The sequence below is a fragment of the Rutidosis leptorrhynchoides genome, chromosome 3 (genome assembly GCF_046630445.1).
Source record: "Rutidosis leptorrhynchoides isolate AG116_Rl617_1_P2 chromosome 3, CSIRO_AGI_Rlap_v1, whole genome shotgun sequence".
In the NCBI taxonomy this organism is placed as follows: Eukaryota; Viridiplantae; Streptophyta; class Magnoliopsida; order Asterales; family Asteraceae; genus Rutidosis; species Rutidosis leptorrhynchoides.
Genome location: NC_092335.1, coordinates 375228622 through 375249212, shown reverse-complemented (window position 1 = coordinate 375249212; position 20591 = coordinate 375228622). Strand labels below are relative to the sequence as shown.

The 20591-nt window shown below is 36.5% G+C and overlaps 1 protein-coding gene across 1 annotated transcript; it reads right to left on the bottom strand.

The window, feature by feature from the left end:
• Positions 1–5452: 5452 nt before the first annotated feature.
• LOC139897641 (GDSL esterase/lipase At3g26430-like) lies at positions 5453–9208 on the bottom strand. The gene is made up of 5 exons (XM_071880337.1): positions 8944–9208; positions 7678–7884; positions 7423–7595; positions 6967–7237; positions 5453–5753 (listed from the first exon to the last, which is right to left on the bottom strand). Exons 1-5 carry the CDS (start codon positions 9197–9199, stop codon positions 5497–5499), a joined length of 1164 nt encoding a protein of 387 aa, XP_071736438.1. The 5' UTR covers positions 9200–9208; the 3' UTR covers positions 5453–5496.
• Positions 9209–20591: the final 11383 nt, after the last annotated feature.

Genomic DNA, 20591 nt, shown 5'->3' with positions numbered 1-20591 from the left:
GTCACATGCAATTTAGATGACAAATAAATCACAAAGAGCATGGCAAATCATGTCACATGCATCATATCTGACAAGCCATAGGAAACATGACATTCACTTCACATAGTCCTAACACATTCTTATCAGACTATGCATATCACTATATTCAGTTGAGCATAACAAACATGCAGTATCATATGCAGTACAAAACCAATAAATCTCACTAATCATGGCAAGCATATCTAACGCATCAAGTTTGGCCAGTTTCACAGAACATGGCAATCACATAAAGTATGACAAGCAATCAAAGGGAATAAATCCCAATAATGTCACTAGTAGCTTCAGACACAGTTGTTGTAACTGAAGCCGTCAAACCACTGGCTACTTCTACATAATTCGGAAGAAGCAATCACATCACAACTGGTCTTAGTCAAGCACAATATATAACAAATATAGATAGGCATTTGTTCACAATTAAATGGTACACTAATAATTACACAAATGTAACAAGGGCGTACTTTTTTAAATAAGAAGACATCTTCTTATCTATCAAGACATCTATCTCACCCGTACCCCTGACCCAACTGCAACACTAGTATCTCATCACTGAAGCCATCGTCATCAAAATTTATTCCAGTTGTCGCCACTCCATCTCATATATTCTTGACTGGTCACACTCAATTCTGAAATCATCCAATAGAGCTCTGACAATGCTGAGGGTCAATTGGGCATCCGCAGGATTTGATCGATCGTCATACCTGTCTTATCACAACATCTCACACAAAAGCTTAGTAGATAATCCGTTAGTACTTATCACGAACCATAATTATCTAATCAGATAACACCTAAATTCACTTATCCCTTTCCCCCACTTGTATGTTTGACATAACTCAGGGTTTGGGAACATGATACTCACGTGTACATGCTGCCAAACCTACGCTCTGATACCAAGTTTTAACACCCTAGATTTTTTTTTATACACAACGAAAGGCTTTATAAAACTCATCACATATATATTGAATGCACATTATATATAATTATACAAAACACAGGTGTTACTTAATTACAGACTATAATATAAAACAGTTTATGCGAAACATCAGAGTTATCAAGTGTGTCAAACATCACTTCAATCCTTGCCACACCCATCCCAAAATATGTTGTACGTCACCTGCAGGGAAAGGACACTGTGGGGGAATTAGCGTACCGCTAAGTGAATGGAAATATCAAATAGGATATCACTATAAGCTCTAAGCACAGTTTAAGGTCACAAGTCACAGGCTACTAGGTCACTAGCACAGAAATGATCACAAGAGGACCGACGGCCTGGCCGGGCCATTAACTACTAGCTGATCGGGCTAGAGTTTACCGATAGTCCTCAATACTGAAACACTGGTATAGTCTTCCAGACGTGACGCACTCGTCATTCACACTATACCACCACATCAATAACACAAGAACCCAACCCAATTCCTATCGTACAATACACCCCGCTAGGAATGGTTGACCTCTTCCGTCGCACACAACACCCCGACGAGATCACTGAGTATACACATAATCACATAATATCACAGTCACGGGTCACTGATTAAAGGCACAATCTAATCATACATCTCACTGGTCACTGGGAGCATATCACTAATCATAGCACAAGACACTACACTATCTTAGCACTATATAACAATATCCGAAAGGATAGTCCCACTCACCTGGAAGCACAAGTACTCAGTTATCTTATATCACTGAGCCTTCACCTTTCCGTTTATCACCTGAGAATTATTATAATTATCTCAAGTTAGTATTAGATCTAAGTGTGGTAACACATTTTTTTACATTCAATAGAAAACATTCATAACATACAGGGTTTTCGAGCACCACATAATTCTCGAGCAGTATAATGTTTTCGAGCAATACACTGTTTTCGAGCAGCAGGTTCTCGAGCTGTATAAACTTTTCGAGCACTAGGGTTTTCGAGCACTGTTTCTTGGGCACAACTTTTCGAGCAGCACTGTATCACCATCAGCTTTGCTGATTTGGTGATTTTATGCCCAAAAGCTCGATTTCAAGGTTCTTGGTCCAAATCAAAGCATAAGGAAACACACCAAACATATATACACGTATTCCTTACCTAAAATCACTAAGATCTAATACTTATACACAAGATTTAGGATCAAGGTACCAAAATCCCCAATTTAAGCAAACATGAACTCTAAAACTTAAATCAACATTTATACAAATTTAACACAAATCAAGTATACCCGAATCATGTATATAATATATACGAACTATAACCAAATTCAGTTTAAGCATAAACACATCAAACCACAAGATTTGATCACAACCCTATAATTATCAAAACTAATAAAACCCCATTTAATTACACAAGAATCTAGCCGTATGTATATCCACTTTCTTGTTTACTGTTAATCCAACAAATCAATTATAAAATATCAATCTAGTTTTTGAATCTAAATATCAAGATTCAAGTAGTTAATCAAGTTTCATAAAAGTCACGGAGCTCACTCAAATAACAAGATTAAATCTAATTGAAAAAGTACTCTATATACCTTGGTTTTCCTGTCTGGATCACGAAAACAATTCCCATCCAAAAAGCTTTAATTAATTTTAAGATCAAAGGTTAAATATTTGGTAGTAAAAGTGTTTGTGTCGGTAGTTAACTTGGGTTTTACAAGTGAAATAGAATATAGACATGAATATAATAGATACATACGGATTACTTAATAGGAGGGTAGCCTCCTCAATTAAATATAGAGGTGTTTTATCCGTTATCTAATACACAACGTACCTCGTTAAGCAGTCCTAACAAGGTCCAAATCACACAAACAAATATTTTCTGTGACCATCGTCACGAGCACATTCACAAGTTCACATAATAAATTATCAACACATAATTTATTATTTCACTCCTTAATTAAATCATATAAATTACAAATAATTTAAATATCATATTTAAATTATTATAATAAAATAACACAATACACCCATTTCATCTAGGCCCATAACTAGGGTGTTACACAAGTAAAGGAAATATTTTGTCGTTTAGTGATTTTTTTGCGACGAGGTTCGTCGCCGCAAAAAAAAGGGTCGTCGCTCGTTCTACTTTTTCATGTAGTGGTTAAGCCTGAAGGTCGTTAAATTCGTGTAGCTCGTTTGTTTAGTTGTTGCTTTTTTGTGTTATTAGTTAAGTTGGTGTTCGTTCTTGTTTGTTTAGGTTTGTTTTTGCCTTTTGTCTTTCTTTGTTGTTAGGGAGAGTATCGTTGGTTTATTTTTGTATCGGTGAGTTTTATAGGCTCTTTCATCATTGATGAAATATGAAGTATATGTGACAGTCTCTTTTTTTAGAACTATGTATTTTTTGTCTAGAGAAAATAGATTTAGGACGAAGGCAATAATTAATTTTACCAAATAAATAGAATCATGCACATTAGTACATACAACTGTTTGCTCTCATTTAGTATAAGAGCACTCGGTATGTAGATCGATTTGTCATCGTCCAATGTAAATCGACGCTGGGATCGAGCGTCGTTCGACACCGGCACACCGTCGGTATTACACTGTCGGGGTACCGACGGTGGAAAATCTAGGCGTTTGAGCTTAATTCTTCAAGCGATGATGGTGCAAATTCTCACCGTTACATACGTCGTGATAATTATGGTACACATGATCGTTTAATGGACTATTATTTTGTCGAGGTTAAAAATTACGGATGAAAATTTCAAACGACGGTTCCAGATGAGGCGACATGTTTTTCTAAGAATTATGGATGATATACTAAGTTACTTCTCAAATCCATTACCACCATATTTTAGATGGTTTCAGATGAGGAAAGATTCATGTGGCAAATGGAGTATTATTACGCATTTGAAAATTAATGCCACACGACGTCAGCTAGCATACGGTAATACACTGGATGCGTTCGATGAGTATTTGCAAATGTCCGAATGTGTTACCCAGGAGTCTATGCTCAACCTTACAGAATGAATCATTGTTTTATATGCAAATGACTACCTAAGAGAGCCAACGAGGCATGACATTGAACGATTGTACGCGGCTCATGAAGCGAATCATGGTTTTCCGAGAATGATGGGTAGCATAGATTGTATGCACTGGGCGTGGGCAATATATCCAGTTGCTTGGAGAGGCCAAGATATCCAAGGTGATCACAGTCACCCAACTATCATGCTTGAAGCCGTTGCCTCGTATAATAATTAGATTTGGGATGCTTTTTTTGGCCTGGCGGGTTCAACCAACGACTTAAATGTCTTATATACTAGTCCTTTGTTCAACTCAATGTTTGTTGAAGACATGCTGGACATCCCTTATCATGTAATCGGTGTGGAGTACAAAAGAGGCTACTATTTAGCGTACAGTATTTATCCAACATGGGCATCATTTGTCAAGACATTTTCAAGTTTCGTTGATGACAAGTGTGCTTACTTTTTAAATAAACATGTTGCGGCTCGCAAAGATGAAAGATGTTGAAGGAACTTTTGGGATTCTACAGGGGCGTTGACATGTTCTACAACAACCGGCAAAGGCTTGCGAGGTTAATAACATGAAAAGTCTTATGTATACGTGCATAATAATACACAATATGATTATTGAAGGCGATGGTTACTACATTACTGAATGATTGAGTTTATGAACCGATTCAAAATATGCAATGTACTTGGATCGAAAGGTGTAACACTCGTAATCAAAGAGCAAGGGAGCTACGAGATAGAGAAGTACACGAAGGGTTACAAACCGATTTGATTAAGCATGTGTGGTCTATCCAAAATTAAAAGTACGTTTTTATTGATAAGTAATTTAGTTTATTTAATGAGTAAATGTAATTTTATTTTACTTTATGAAATTTTAGTTATGTATTTTATTTAATGAAGTTGATTAAAATAAAAACAAAAATTAATAATAAAAAATATTAGAAATTAATTTAAAAAAATTAAAATATAATTATGAACACTGAAATAGACACTGTGAAAACCTTCACCAAGTCCATTTCAGTGTCCAAAAGCAGAAGTAAGGAATGTGCAGTTGAGGAGAAAGTAGTTGGTTATTACGTGTTTTTAGCCTAAAGGCGGTGTTGTATTCAATAGTTTGTTTTTTGTTTTTTATCTAGGTTGGGTATATCCCGCCGAGTGTATGCTCTTTGGTGTTTAAAATAAAATACTTCTTCCGTCTCAAATTTATTGTCAATTATTATTAATTTTTAATGTCTCAATTTTTTTTTTCATTTTCATAAATGAAAAAAAATAATGTAAATAAAGTTCTTTTGTGCCCCTACTTTATACATGTAAGACAAAAATATAGGTAAAACGTAAGAGTTAAGTCTAAAAAATCAACTAAAAAGTACATGTGATAGTCGTTTTTTCAAACTATCTATTTTTTTTTTTTTTCTGGAGAAAATAGATTTAGAACGGTGAAAATAATTAATTTACCAAAGAAAAAAATAAAGAATCGTGCACATTAGTACATAGATGATACAACTGTTTGCTCTCATTTACTATAACAAGCCATACTTAATGGAACCGGTGGGTTAGATAACGACCCATTTACAATATGATCAAAAACCCATTTGTTCGCTGCTTCCGTGTAATGTATCCCATCCCAAATGATCATATGACATGGATCGGGACACGATCCGACGAAGATCTCTTTTCCGTTATCTTGTACATATGATCCACAAAAAGCATGTATATCATAGTTATACTTTCCACCATAGCCGCAACAAGCTCTTAGAGGATGCTTAAATCCTGTATTTTCAACAAGTGTACAAGTGTTACTTAAAGTGAAGTGATATTTAGGCACAAAAAATTGGTGGGAGTATCACTTTTTTACCCAATTTTTTTAACCTTATTGCGTCAGAACCCAAAAAAAAAAAAAAAACTTGACAATTTGCCCTCGCAAGGAGCAAGGTGCCTTGCGCCTTGCGTATGGGCCGCCTTGCTCCTTGTTGCAAGAGGCACCGTGCGTCCTTGCTTCACCTTGTTTTCAGCGGGGAGCACGAGCAAACTCGTTTTGACCTATTCCATGGTCCAGGCGCAAGGCACCTTGCTCCTTGCGAAGGCAAATTATCAATTTTTTTTTTGAGCTCTAACGCGAAAAAGTTTTAAAAAGATGGGTAAAAAAGTGATAATCTCTAAATTGGTGTGTACATTCTAGATAACTGGATTAAAGTTTAGGCCCATATGTATAATATATTCATGTCATATATCGGGCCAAGCCCACATTTGTACCCATTATATTTTATGCATGTACCCAGACAAATCAAATCAAAAATAAACTTTACAATATGGTATCAGGTTGGGTAAAAATGTACATAAATAATAGGGAAATTGATGAAAATACACTTTTTTTTTTTTTTAAGGCTTCAAACAAAATACACTTTTTAAAAAAAATTGTCTTTTTACACCATTCGGTAGACGGGATTTCTGTCTACCACCTTTATCTGTCGTCTACTACCATTTTTACAAAGTAGTAGACAGTAACAACAAGGTAGTAGATAGTGAGAACAAAGCAGTAGACAGCCAATTACAAGGTAGCTGACCGTCTACTGCCTTGTTGTTACTGTCTACTACCTTGTTGTAGGTGTCTACTGATATGTATTATTGGTGTCGACACCTACAACACGGTAGTAGACAATAACAACAAGGCAGTAGACGGTCAGCTACCTTATAATTGGTTGTCTACTGCTTTGTTCTCACTGTCTACTACCTTTTTGTTACTGTCTACTACTTTGTAAAAATGGTAGTAGACTACAGATAAAGGTGGTAGACAGAAATTCCGTCAACTGAATGGTGTAAAAAGATAATTTTTTTTAAAAAGTGTATTTTATTTGGAGCCTTAAAAAAAGGTGTATTTTGAACAATTTTTGTTTAATTATGAATGATGATTTTAATTTTATTTTTCTTAATTAAAGGATGAAATAGAACATTTTGAGGGTTATATACAACAGTGTAGACTTACCGTGCTTGTTGGCTTGACTAATGAGTGAATATCTTGCTTTATAGATATCCACATACGTGATCGCGGCTTCAGGAAGTTCTTCGTGTAGTTGGTCCACGAGATCTTTTAATTTTCGGTTAAAGAATTTGGCTAGTTCATTGAATGGAATAGCACATCCGCTCTTGTCCAAGTGTTGGCGCTTGGTTGGCAAACGTTCCAATACATACGGTAAACATCCGATTGGACCAGTGTTGTGTATCCAAAACGATCTTCCTCCTCGTTCGTGAACATCCTACGAGGTAAAAACCAAATAAGAAACTAATAGTATTTTAAACGAAATGTAAATTACTAAAAGGTTAATTAGTATTGTTGTATGAAGTAAACGAGTAAACGGATAAACAGATAATGTTTTTCCTGTTCAAGTTGTATATTGTATGACATAAGATATACGTATTGGATGGGGTAATCCATACACACCTTAATGAAGGTTTTTAATTGGCCTAAGATATCAGGAACAGATGCTTTGACTTGATCGATTGACAAGTTTAAGAACAAACCACCCGTCAAATCGTTCTGTCCGATATCAAACGTGTATAAACCGCGTGAAAATGCTTCTGGTGTTGGAAGTAATTCCTTAAAGACCTTATTCTCTGTTTTAGACAATGGTTAGATGATTATATCATACAAATGACGTAAAGATTTATATATGGATTGGATGGGATGGGATGTTACCTTTGCGAATAACTTGAGTCCTAACATAAAAATCGTTGAACTGATATGACTGAACATTTAAGGAAATGGGGCTCAAACCGCTTTGATGCCGAGTTGTATTTTGAGGTCTAATGGTTGAACCAGCTGTGGCGAAGTTGGCTCCTTGGGTGAAGTTTGAACCCAAAGCATCTAGGAATGCACTAAGGAATTGTACGCCCAAATGATGTGCTGCAAAAAAGTAGTGTCAAGTAGATACCAAAATTTAGTTTAAGCTTCTTTAATAAGATAATTAAAATACTTAAACAGTAGGATGAATTATAGGACTAAACTCACGTAATAATACTCCGGGGTTTTCATACCCCTAGTTTTATTGTAAGCTTTTCATCTTAGTTGAAGAATTATACTAGTGGTGTTGGTTATAAACCATTTAATCTGAAAACGTACTGATTCGGATTAGAAAAATTGAATCGAATAAAAACTGAAGAAAAAACCGAACCAAATTTGAATTTGGCTTCCAGTCGGGTTCGGTTTAAGCTCAATTTACAAATATTTCAATTATATTTTTTAGAATTTTGTTCAACCGAATTCCACAATTAAGATAATAAATCCTTAACATATGAATTAAAAATCGAATTGAATAAACTGAATAGACCGAAAACATATCTGATGAAGAAAAGACACCAACTTAAAAGATATAAACGCTCTAAGATCGTGGTACCAATGCCAAGGGCGCCCTCACTCCGCCCTAATTTCTTGCCATGAGTTTCGTAGTTTCAAGAGCGAATTTCAGCACAAAGGTCTTCTTATATATATTTGTACATACTGCTCTAAAAGATACTCCGTATAAATTAGAGTTAATTAACATAATGGGTTCATGTGATGGTCGGAAGTGATTGTGTTCTGTTAGGAAATAATGTCGTGAAGCTGATGTGACAGTCTATTGTGTGTCTGATGGTTGGGACCAACCTTAAGATCACATGTTTGCTAGGTACACGACATTTTCACTTTACTAGGATATATTAAACCCGTGACCTGCCAATGGGGCTTTGCCTCATTGGTCACCATGTTAACATGGTGTTCGAGGAGACCAGGGTTCGAGTCTCGGGGGGGGATTTTCGTGAATTAACTTCGTGAGCTAACCACTAACATTGCCTTTCAAAAAAAAAAAAAAAAAAAAAAAAAATTAAACCCGTGACCTTTTTAGTTAAAGGCTTAATTAAACATACATTATTAGTTTGGATTCAAAAAGTTTCAATAATCATATTTGGATGGTTGAGATTTGCATACCTATAAAGTCGATGACAAGACGGCCATCGGAGTATCTACCAACAGGACGATGAAAATATGTCTCCCCGTTAGGCGGGGGAGTCTGGCCAAATGCCGCCGCGATGCCACCAGTATCAGAGTTTGAGTCACCAAAGTTGAATATAGCTGGAAAATAGCATGGGTAATTGCTACCGGTGGCATTTAGAGGTTGATTTGATAGTAAAATTAGAAAGAATAGGAAAGAAACATGTTTTAGCATAAAAGCAAAAGGCTCCATATGTGGTTGTTACAGATGAAAAGCCATTAGAAAGAAACACTATATAGAATGCGATAAGGGGCAAACATGTCTTTCCAAGTTTAGTAAACAAACAATATCCATGTGAACTCGTGTTTGATTCCTTTTGTTCCTTTATTCAACTCTTAACTAGTAGCATTACATTTTTTATTTTCTTTTTCTTTTTTTTTCACAAAGGCTGAATTTTGTTGTATATTTGAAGATTTAAAGATACTGAAAAATGAGTGCAGGAGAGTACAGGAGACGGCAATAGATATTAAATGTTAAAAGCCAAGGACAGCTGGACACATCCGGGTTTTATAATTCCTCGTATATGTCGAGGCAACATTATAACTTGAAGACTAAGTAAACAAATGTTGAAGAAAGAATACAACATAATCATTGAATAAAAAGGTGGCTTTGCTGCTGTCCCGGCACGGAATTACAGAAAGATAAAACATGTTCACACGAACATTATGATCCCTCGTCGTCCTAGATTGAGAGGGGTGATCTCGTAGTTTACAAATACAATTTTTTCGAAGACTCCATCCTTCCATATCATCAATAGTCCATCTTTTCTTATTGGATCGTTCAAATTAATAATCCATTTTTATAAATAAATAAGAATAACGGATTAAAATTATGTTATACATTTACTTTTTACTTTATTTATGTAAGACGAAATTTTAGATAAAAAGCAACTGAAAAGTAGACAAAAAAAAAATATATGTGACAGTCACTGTTTCTTAAACTTTGTGTTTTTGGTCTGTGGACTATAAAATTGAAACGGATGGAGTATGTTAGTGCATAACGTAAGTCTCTAGTTCATTATTGTGTATTCGTGAATTCTATGGACATTGTAAGTACTTGGACATTTGGTTGTTAGTTTATTGCGTTTTATATTAAGTTTACAATCATTTGTATGCATTTATTGTTGAATTACTTACTGTCTGTGTAACCGCACGGATGCATAATGCATCCGTACGGATTAAGTGCAACCGCACGGTTGCAATCTGCAACCGCACGGTTACACGTGCATATCCTATTTAATGTTGATTTCGGGTTCATTGTTAAGGTTACAAACCTTAACACAAACCTTGCCGTGTTTCTGTTTCTTTGCAGGTCTAGCACTCAGTTTAGTTGATCTATTACATCGCATAGTCGATTTGTTTAATTAGATCACAAGTTTTTAAGTCGTTTTTGATATAAAATCCAATATAGAGTTATTCCGCACTCGTATTGTTGAATTGGTCGATTAATATTGTTTAATCGTTCCTACAAGTGATATCCGAGCTTTTGGTATCATTAATCGATCGTTTTGTGTGTCAAAATCGAATTTTAGTTTTTGGGTTTTGGTGACTTTGAAAGAAATCAACATCGAAATTTTGTCACGTTAAAAGGTTTGTTGTGTTAATCCAGTGTGTTAGACAAGTGAAAATCAGTGGTTTCAACGTGTAACATTAAGTTTTTTAATCAAAGTTGAGGTGCTAGATCGATCCCAACCCTAAACCCTAGTATGATGCAGTTCCTGTCCAGAATTCGTCAAGAACACAGCCGTACGGTTACACCCTGTAACCGTACGGATACAATACCCGGATACATATAACTGTACGGCTTCATCACTACATCCGTGTTATTTAGAAACCGTAACCTACATCCATGTAACCTTGCAACCGTATACTGCATCCGTGTAAATTTATTGCAATCGTGTATTACAACCTCACGGATATAATGTCAGAAACTATTGATTTTTCAGAAACCCAATCAGCTTTAGTCGGGGCATCTTCCTCTGGTTTACATAAGCTTTTACAGACTTAGAACAAAATAGGAAATTTGACTAGGGTTCCTAGACTTGAATCTTGTTCGTCCCGAAATAACAACAAGAGTATTGTAGATGGGGGTGAATGCAATTCTTTTTAGTTTAAACAGATATTGTAACAGTTAAGTATATTTAAAAAAGTAATTAAATAAGAGTCATGGGTAATTTTTAACTTATTCTTTTATTGATATAAATCTCAAAAAATCACAACTATTCAAAGGCGGAATAAATAGTTGGTTGATAATGATTACACCTAAAATATCTAGAGAGGATATCTTAAGCTTTTACAAAGTTTGGACTCTATTTAATTAAACCCACACCACTAAATATTACAATAGTGGAGATTTCTATTTATAGGAGTCCTATTAACAATGTAATAGATCTATTATCTAGTGGTACATAGGATGTATGTACTTGTGTCAACAACATCATCAGAGAGCGTGCTCTCTTTCTTTCATCTTATGACTATTTGTAGGAACACCCCAAATTGGTTTGGAATACTATTTGAATAAACAAATAGAATGTTGAGTTTCCTAGGCGTTGACAAAGTAATAACTCATGTCTGCACATGCGTTAAACTTCTGCATTCCTATGTTGTCTTGTAAGGTCATTTGTCAGCCGCCTACGTGTGTCTTTTTCTGTTCAACTTTGTCTTTGACTTCTGTGAAATAGTACAATTGATGTAGAGCACACAGAAAACTATTATGCTTGTAATGGAGCATAATTGTCTAAGTGTTGTATGTTGCTACCAGCTATGCTGGTTCTTCAATGGTACACTTGATCTTCTATACTAGCCGAGCACACATCTTGTGCTGATAGACCAGGCAGCATACTGAGACACTTGACACAGCAAAAAATGTTGTCTATACATAAATAAACATATGCTTGTCGCACATAATAATTAGTATATATAATGTTGTTTTGTCATTATTAAATCCTTAAACATTTTGGGGACTCAACAATCTCCTCATATTTGATGATGACAAAAAATATTTGATGATGACAAAAACTATGACTCATAACGAAAACACTAAGGCTCACCACTAAAGGACTTTAAAAAATTAGCAGTGAAATTGTCCCTTTTGAGGTTTATTTTTGGGATCTTTTGCTGAGTTATCTATATCTTATAAATTAATATGATTCTGAAGAATAACTCATTTCACATTCATCATATAATAAATACAGTTCAGTACAATGAAAATGAAATAAAACGAAAGATCATCTAATGAAGTAGCATGCTAGCTATCTTTATCTTTTTGTTTTTCCCTTTCTTCTTCAGATAGCTCCTCCTGCTTAACTCTCCAGGCTTCAGGGAATATTTCAGGCAGGTCTTCAAGTTTAAATGGTTCAATATGATAAGGTAGAATAATGGGATCTCGTCTGAATGGAACACCAACAGATTTCTTCTTCTTCTTGCACAGTTCAACTTTCACATCCACTGCTAGTGCATTGGCATACTTGGCAGCTTTCATGAATAAATCTTGCAATTCAGGAATCAACATGTCCCTAAGCTGACTTTCTCCTTTGCCAATGAAATACTGAAGCATTTCCATCTACTCGGTGAAACCAAACAATCTTAGGTCTCTTAGATCTACCTATTCATGAACTTTATTATCTCTGCCGATGCTGAAAGTTCTTGATATGACCGAAAAGGACGGTTTTATTTATACGGTGTCGTTAGGCCACAAGGCGTCAGAATCATCTAGTCAAGAGAGAGAACAGTGGTTTATTATTTATATTTTGCGGGGCCTAAATTTACTTTTAACTTTCTAAGGTAGAAGGTGTAAGTTAACCTAGGGTCGTACTTTTGAATGGTTTAACGAATTGAAGATCAAATGGATAATTGTCTTTGGATTAAATTACCTAGATAAAGGATAGTAGTTGGTTTTAAGCTAATAATCCTAATTGCGAAAAAGTAAAGGAAGTGAAAGGATATTCGGAGTATGCAGATCAGGGAAATGATGACCAAGATATCAGTTTGGGCTAGGGAAAAGTAATTATGTTTATGTTAAAGCTATGATTAGAATAGTGTAGATCTGGTTGGATGAGCCAATTACACAAACCTACTTATCTCTAGACTCTCGGAGATCTCTTTGAGTAGTGAAAAGTATGTCACGTGGTTGTATAATTGAAAGGTAACTATACCTCAGAGGTTATCCTCAGTTAGTGAGTTGAGTTCTAATTCAACCCTCGTTATCAGTTTGGATAACTGAATAACAACGTGCCGTGTTGATTGAACACTGATCACAAACGGAAGGAGTCCGTTAGGTTAAGTTGACAAAACCTTAATGAAAACTAACAACCATTTCATCATACTATTGAAATCATACCAGTCTAAGCATTATACAGCATTACAGTTGATATACTGAAAGTAAAGCTGATAGAAACCTAATAGATACCTAAACGTTTGATATGACTTAATCCCAGGGCAACAATCAAACAAGAACATGCAATAGGTTTGGGTCATACAGTCAAGGCACTAACTAGATCTTAACAGCTCTGATGTGTCAAAAGTATGTGCAGTAGTGTTTAATCTTTTATTTCAACTTTTAAATTTATAAAACCTTTATTTTACTTTTAACACCCTAACGAGCAACAAAACCCGGTCAGATGTAGTATTTTAGGTTATCATCCCAAGAGAGCGTGAATGCGAATAAAAGTTGTTCTATTATATAGCTTAGCTCTTATTAAAGAACTAAAGATAGATTTTTATGTGTTTTTAGGTAGTTAATTCTTATCTCTTAGTAAAGAGATGATTAATGAAATGTTATTGAAAACTTTTAATAAACAATTAAGGAAAGATAAAATAAAGATTCAAATTAAATAAACAATATAAAAGAGAAGTGATTACAAGGATGTGTGAATCATAAGGGGATTATATTAATTATTTCATAACTTATATTAACAAATAGCAAGATAACAATCATAGACCAATCAACAACAACAACAACAACAACAATACACAAACCCACGAATGTAGGGTATGGGGGAGGTGGAGTGTAGACATTCATTCCTCGAACCCTAGATTAGAGGTTAAGCTAAATGTCGCATATCATTCATAAAGTAGGACCTAAAGCATACATTAACTAAGTGACGTTAATAGCTAATGTCTTCATTCATGGCATTCAAATAATCACATGATAAATATTACCTAAACCTGATGTGGATCCAAGGCAACATTTAATTAGACTGATAAATTATATAAGCTAATAAACTTAATCAGATCACCTCAAGTTACTGTAGCGACCCGACAAAATCTTCATTGACGGCGCCGTCTACTTAGGTCCCGTCACGTGGTCATAAGTCTTTAAAACAACGTTTGACCAAAATATGTCGCATTCATTTCAAAAGTAAGGATGTTTCAAAGTTTACAAAGTAGTTTCACGACTAAACATGTTACAACGTTTTAAGTACAATTGAAACCTATGCGACACAATTTAAGTTAAGTCAAAAGACACTCCATGTATGCATGTATACTCGACATCCAAGCAAGTATCAAAATAGTGTGCGGAAGCATGTATCTCTTAACATTCAAGGACCTGAGAAAAATATATAGAAAACTGTCAACGAAAAACGTTGGTGAAATCATTGGTGTATTAGTAAACGTATGTATTTGAACTACAAGATTTAGTATAAGTTGATTATCCAAATCGTTTGCATTCCAAAGATGTTGTTTGTATCATGAGCACCCAATTAGCAAGGCTTAACTGAATGTTACCTCTGAATCCATAGTGTTAGAACATACACTATACTGATAAAATTATATTTCATTCGCTAACAGTAGCGAACCGTCCGAATGAGGGTTCGTCAAACCCGTATGGCCACACAACATAATTACTCGCTTACACCCTACAAGTGTAACTAATGATAATCGAATTGAGGATTTTTGTTCTAACTCGTACATGGAATGTTTGTTTTCGTACATGTGTTCAATGTATAAAAGTATAAATCGTTTATGTTTTCTCATCCCAAGTATAAGTATAAAAGAGTAAAAGTGGGACTATGATCTCACCTTGAGTGCACGAATATAAAAGTACTTCACAAGTAAACGTGCTCAAGAATTGAATGCTAGTCTTGACCTAAACAAATAGGTTGTATCAATATCGGTAAACACGGTCGGTCAAAGTGTTTAATTAGTCCTATGGCTCGTTACGACTCGATTAATATAGCATGTGAGTCAAATTGTCAAGTTTCATGCAAGATACAAGTATAAAAGCACGCTAGAACAATTGCATAAGCATTTGGTTAAGTTTGATTAAAAGTCAACTTTGGTCGAGTCAAAGTCAACGAAAAAGTCAACACATTCGGGTCGGGTCTCGGACAATTTTTCCGAGGTTTTAAATCATATATAAGCATGTTAGAACAAGTTATATGTTAATCGGAGGTGCGTAGCATAGTTAGAATTTTTCGTGAAATGACCAAGCAAAGAAGAATCTGGTAGTTAATTTGGACGGCGTCCAGATTGGCTGGACGGCATCCAGATGTGAAGGGCTAGACGGCATCCAAAGGGTTAGACGGCGTCCAAACACCTGGACAGTTTGAAGTTGCTGAAATTTCACAAGTCTCGAACCAAAACTCAAACAAACACAATTTATGATCCGCAAACAATCAAAACATGTATCTTATATCGTTGAAAAGGTATTTTGATGAGGAAAACAACTAAGCACATTTCATCAATCAATTAAACATTTATAACAACCAAATCCGCATTAAATGTTCATCATTAATTACATTCAAGTTCATAAATGCACTTTGATGACTCGGGAACTTACTACCTTCATTCAATACGCCGTTTCATAGGTAATTACGCATACAATACAACTAAACACTTACAAACAACATTGTCAAGCATTTAATGCATCGAAAGTTCATACTAAGTCTATCAAACCCTAACCAAAATCACAAAATCAATAATCATTGTTAGTGAAGCTTTCTTAATTAACCTACACATCAAAATGGAGCTAGTGATGCTAGTAACACATTTAATACATGAACTTTAACATAACCACATCATTTAATCATCCAAAACTCAAGATTAAACACACTCATGTCAAGTTCATGCTAGTTTCACCAAAACAACAAGATCGAGCATACAAATCATATATTCATGTTAGACTCGAGCCATAGACACTAACTAACACTTTTATAAGTCAAAAACATCAAGAACATAAAATCTAGTGTTTTTAGAAAGTTACTCAAATGAGATGATGTTGGTATAGATTCGAAGAGGAAGATGCAAGGATTCCAAATATGTAATTTGTTTTGAAGAACGCTTGCTAGATTCAAAATGGATGATGATTCTTTGAGTTGGTGTTTGAGAGAATAAAGTGGAAGTAGTAAAAGAGAAGATGAATGAATGAGTGGAAGTGGTGAGGTGGTTGACTAGTTGACCTAGTCACCACTTTGGCCAATTGACACGATTAGTCCCTCAAGTTTGAAGCGGGTGCGTGAATTACCTAAACGAAATATTAAAAAAACGTGTTTTAACGGAAGATGTTATAATTATATAACGGACTTTAAAATAATTAATGGAAAGTAAACGGAAAAAAGACGGGATGTTACATTACCTACTCCTTAAAAGAAATTTCGTCCCAAAATTTAAGTAGGCGTGCTAGTCGTTGTTTCTTCCTCGAGATCTTGCATTTCCAAGTCCACGAATAAATGAGGGTACTTCATTTTCATTTGATCTTGTCTTTCCCAAGTAAACTCGGGTCCTCTTTTGGCGTTCCAACGGACTTTGACAATCGGAATTCGGCTTTGTTTTAGCGTCTTAATGGAGTGGTCCACAATTTCAACCGGTTCTTCTACGAAATGAAGTTTGTCATCAATAGTAAGCTCTTCGAGAGGGATGACGATATCGGGTTCGGCAAGGCACTTCTTCAAGTTTGATACATGGAAAGTAGGATGAACGGAGCTCAATTGAGGCGGAAGATCTAATCGGTAAGCAACGGTTCCAATACGTTCCAAGATTTCGAAAGGACCAATATACCTCAGATTTAACTTCTCGCGTTTCCCAAAACAAATTACACCTTTCCAAGGTGCGACTTTTAACATTACGCGGTCACCGACTTGGAATTCGAGGTCGTTGCGTCTAATGTTGATATAGCTCTTTTGACGACTACGGGTCGTCCTAAGCCTATCTCGGATTTGAACGATCTTCTCGGTTGTTTCATGAATGAGTTCAGGTCCGGTGATTTGTGTGTCGCCTACTTCGGCCCAACAAAGAGGTGAACGACATTTGCGACCATATAAAGCTTCGAATGGTGCGGCGTTAATACTCGCGTGATAACTATTGTTGTAAGAGAATTTGGCGAGAGGCAAGTGCTTGTCCCAAGCTTTTCCGAAATCGATAACGCAAGCTCGTAGCATGTCTTCCAAGGTTTGAATTGTGCATTCGCTTTGTCCATCGGTTTGCGGATGGTATGCGGTGCTCATGTCTAATCGTGTTCCCAACGCTTCTTGTAAAGTACGCCAAAATCTAGAAACAAAATGGCCATCTCAGTCGGAAATAATCGATAATGGTACACCGTGACGGGCTATGATCTCTTTAATGTAAAGTTGTGCAAGTTTCTCCATTTTGTCGATTTCCTTCATGGCTAAGAAGTTGGCTGATTTGGTGAGACGGTCTACAATAACCCAAATAGTATCATAACCGCTCGCCGTTCTTGGTAGTTTTGTGATAAAATCCATCGTTATTCTCTCCCACTCCCATTGTGGGATTTCGGGTTGTTGAAGTAGTCCGGATGGTCTTTGATGTTCGGCTTTGACTTTGGAGCAAGTTAGGCACTTTCCAACATAAGTAGCAACGTCCCTTTTAATGTTCGGCCACCAATATTATTCCTTGAGGTCGTGGTACATCTTATTGGCACCGGGGTGAATCAAATACCTTGACTTATGGGCTTCGTCTAGAATAAGGCTTCGCAAGTCCCCATAACTAGGCACCCAAATTCTCCCGACGAAATATCAGAGTCTGGTCTCCTTAACTTCGAATCGAGAGGCGAGGACGTTCAAGCATTCGAGAGAGATGTTTTAATCCTTGAGAGCCCCGTCTTAGGCTACGCGAATTTGGTTATTGAGATTGGTGTGGATGGTGATGTTTAAAGCTCAGACACGAAGAGGCACCGCTCTTTCTTTTCGACTTAAGGTATCGGCTACTACATTTGCCTTTTCCGGATGGTAACGAAGCTCACAATCGTAATCAATCAAAGTTTCAATCCCCCATCGTTGTCTCATGTTTAGTTGTTTTTGGTCGAAGATACGTTGGAGGCTTTTGTGATCGGTGAAGATGGTACTTTTGGTTCCATAAAGGTAGTGTCTCCACATTTTGAGTGCAAAAACAACGGCTCCGAGTTTGAGATTATGTGTTGTGTAGTTCCGTTCATGGACTTTCAATTGTCGGGATGCATAAGCAATGACTTTCTTTTGTTGTATCAATACACAACCAAAACCATGTTTTGAGGCATCACAATATACAATAAAATCATCATTGCCTTCGGGAAGTGACAAGATAGGAGCGGTGGTTAGCTTTTTCTTCTATATTTGAAATACGGACTCTTGTTCGGTTGCCCAAACGAATTTCTTTCCCTTGTGAGTTAACGCGGTTAAAGGACGAGCAACAAAAGAGAAATTCTCGATGAACCTACGATAATACCCGGCGAGGCCTAAGAATTGACGAATGTAAGTAGGAGTAGTAGGGGTTTCCCATTTGCTATTGGCTTCTATTTTTTCAGGATCGACCTTAATACCTTGATCGCTTACAACATGACAAAGAAATTGAACTTCCTTCAACCAAAATTCACACTTGGAGAATTTGACATAAAGTCGTTCTTGTCTCAAGAGTTCGAGCACGAGTCGGATGTGTTGTTCGGGTTCTTCTTCGCTTTTAGAGTAGACTAAGATATCATCGATGAAAACGATAACGAATTTGTCGAGATACAGTTTGCACACGCGGTTCATAAGATCCATGAACACCACCGGTGCATTAGTTAGAAATGGCATGACAAGGAATTCGTAACTACCATAGCGAGTCCGAAAAGCAGTTTTGGAGACATCTTCCCCCTTAACCCTTAGTTGATGACAACCCGAGCGGAGATCAATTTTTGAATATACACAAGATCCTTGTCGTTGTTCAAAGAGGTCATCGATGTGTGGAAGAGGATACCGGTTCTTAACCGTCAATTTGTTTAATTTACGATAGTTAATGCACATTCGTAGGGATCCATCTTTCTTCTTAACGAATAAAATCGGAGCACCCCAAGGTGAATGGCTAGGTTGAATAAAACCACGATCAAGTAGTTCTTGGATTTAACTTTGCAATTCTTGCATTTCGGATAGAGCAAACCTATATGGTGCATGTGCTACGGGTGCGGCTCCCGGAATAAGATCGATTTGAAATTCAACCGGTCGATGAGGTGGAAGACCCGGCAATAACATCGAAAAAGTCACTAATAATTGGCACATCATCGATATGCTTCTCATCGTTCTCGACTTTCTTAACATGGGCTAAAATCGCGAAACAACCTTTACGAAGATATTTTTCAACTTTAAGGCACGAGACGAGGTTGAGTCCAGTGCAACTCTTATCGCCATAGACAATCAAGGGTTCACCATTCTCGATAGGAATTTGAATCACTTTAAGATCACAAAGGATGTGAGATTTCATTTTGGCTAACCAATCCATACCAATTATTACATCGAAACTCCCTAGTTCTATAGGTATCAAGTCAATTTCAAACTCTTTACCCATTAAGTTTAACGTACACCCCCAATAAAATTTGTCGGCACTCAATAGTTTCCCATTGGCCACTTCAATGGTATAAGTAGTATCTAGTGGGAGTGGTGGAGTGATAAAAGAATGAGCTAAAGTCTTGGATACAAAACTCTTGTCGGCAACCGAATCGAATAAACAAGAGACATAAGAATTGTTGAGAAGAAACGTACCCGTAACTAGTTCATTGTCATCTCGGACATCCTCGGTGTTAATGTTGAAACCTCGGCTGCCTGCATTGGGGTTAGCTTTCTTCTTTGGGCATGCATTTCTAAAATGACCCGGTTGGCCACATTCGTAACCAACACCCGTTTTTGGTGCATTGGGCCCCTTTTGAGTGACGGGGGCCGCACTTCTACAATCGTTGGCCACATGACCACTTCTTCGATATTTGTGGCAAAATGGCTTGCCACATTCACCCAAATGATGTTTTTATCACTTGTTACAATAAGGTAGATATCTGGCATAACCCTTCTTGCCATCGGAGGTGAAAGGCTTTTTGGTGAATTTGTTGTTTTTGTAGTTGCTTGATTGAGTGGCTTCCCATTTTCTTTTATTGCCACCCGATTTATCCTCGGCCTTAGGTGGCGGTACTACGATCTCATCCATCGTTTCAATCAATTGGCAGGCCATGTTTAAAGCTTCTTGTAGGTTGGCAGGTTTGGATGACATTACCCCGTGTTTGATGCTCTTAGGAAGGCCATCCATGTAAAGTTCAACTCGTAGAGGCTCAGGATTTACAAGGTTTGGAAACATTAGAGCTAGCTCGGTAAACCGTTGATTATAAGCGTTGAGGTCATTTTCGACCG

Excerpts from the sequence above, each read along its gene's own strand:
- LOC139897641 (XM_071880337.1), bottom strand. The coding sequence starts at position 9,199 with ATGGAGCCTTTTGCTTTTATGCTAAAACATGTTTCTTTCCTATTCTTT. Across the intron at positions 7,885-8,943 it reads TCTTGTCATCGACTTTATAG|CACATCATTTGGGCGTACAA; the intron begins GTATGCAAATCT and ends ACTTTTTTGCAG. Across the intron at positions 7,596-7,677 it reads GACTCAAGTTATTCGCAAAG|AGAATAAGGTCTTTAAGGAA; the intron begins GTAACATCCCAT and ends TGTCTAAAACAG.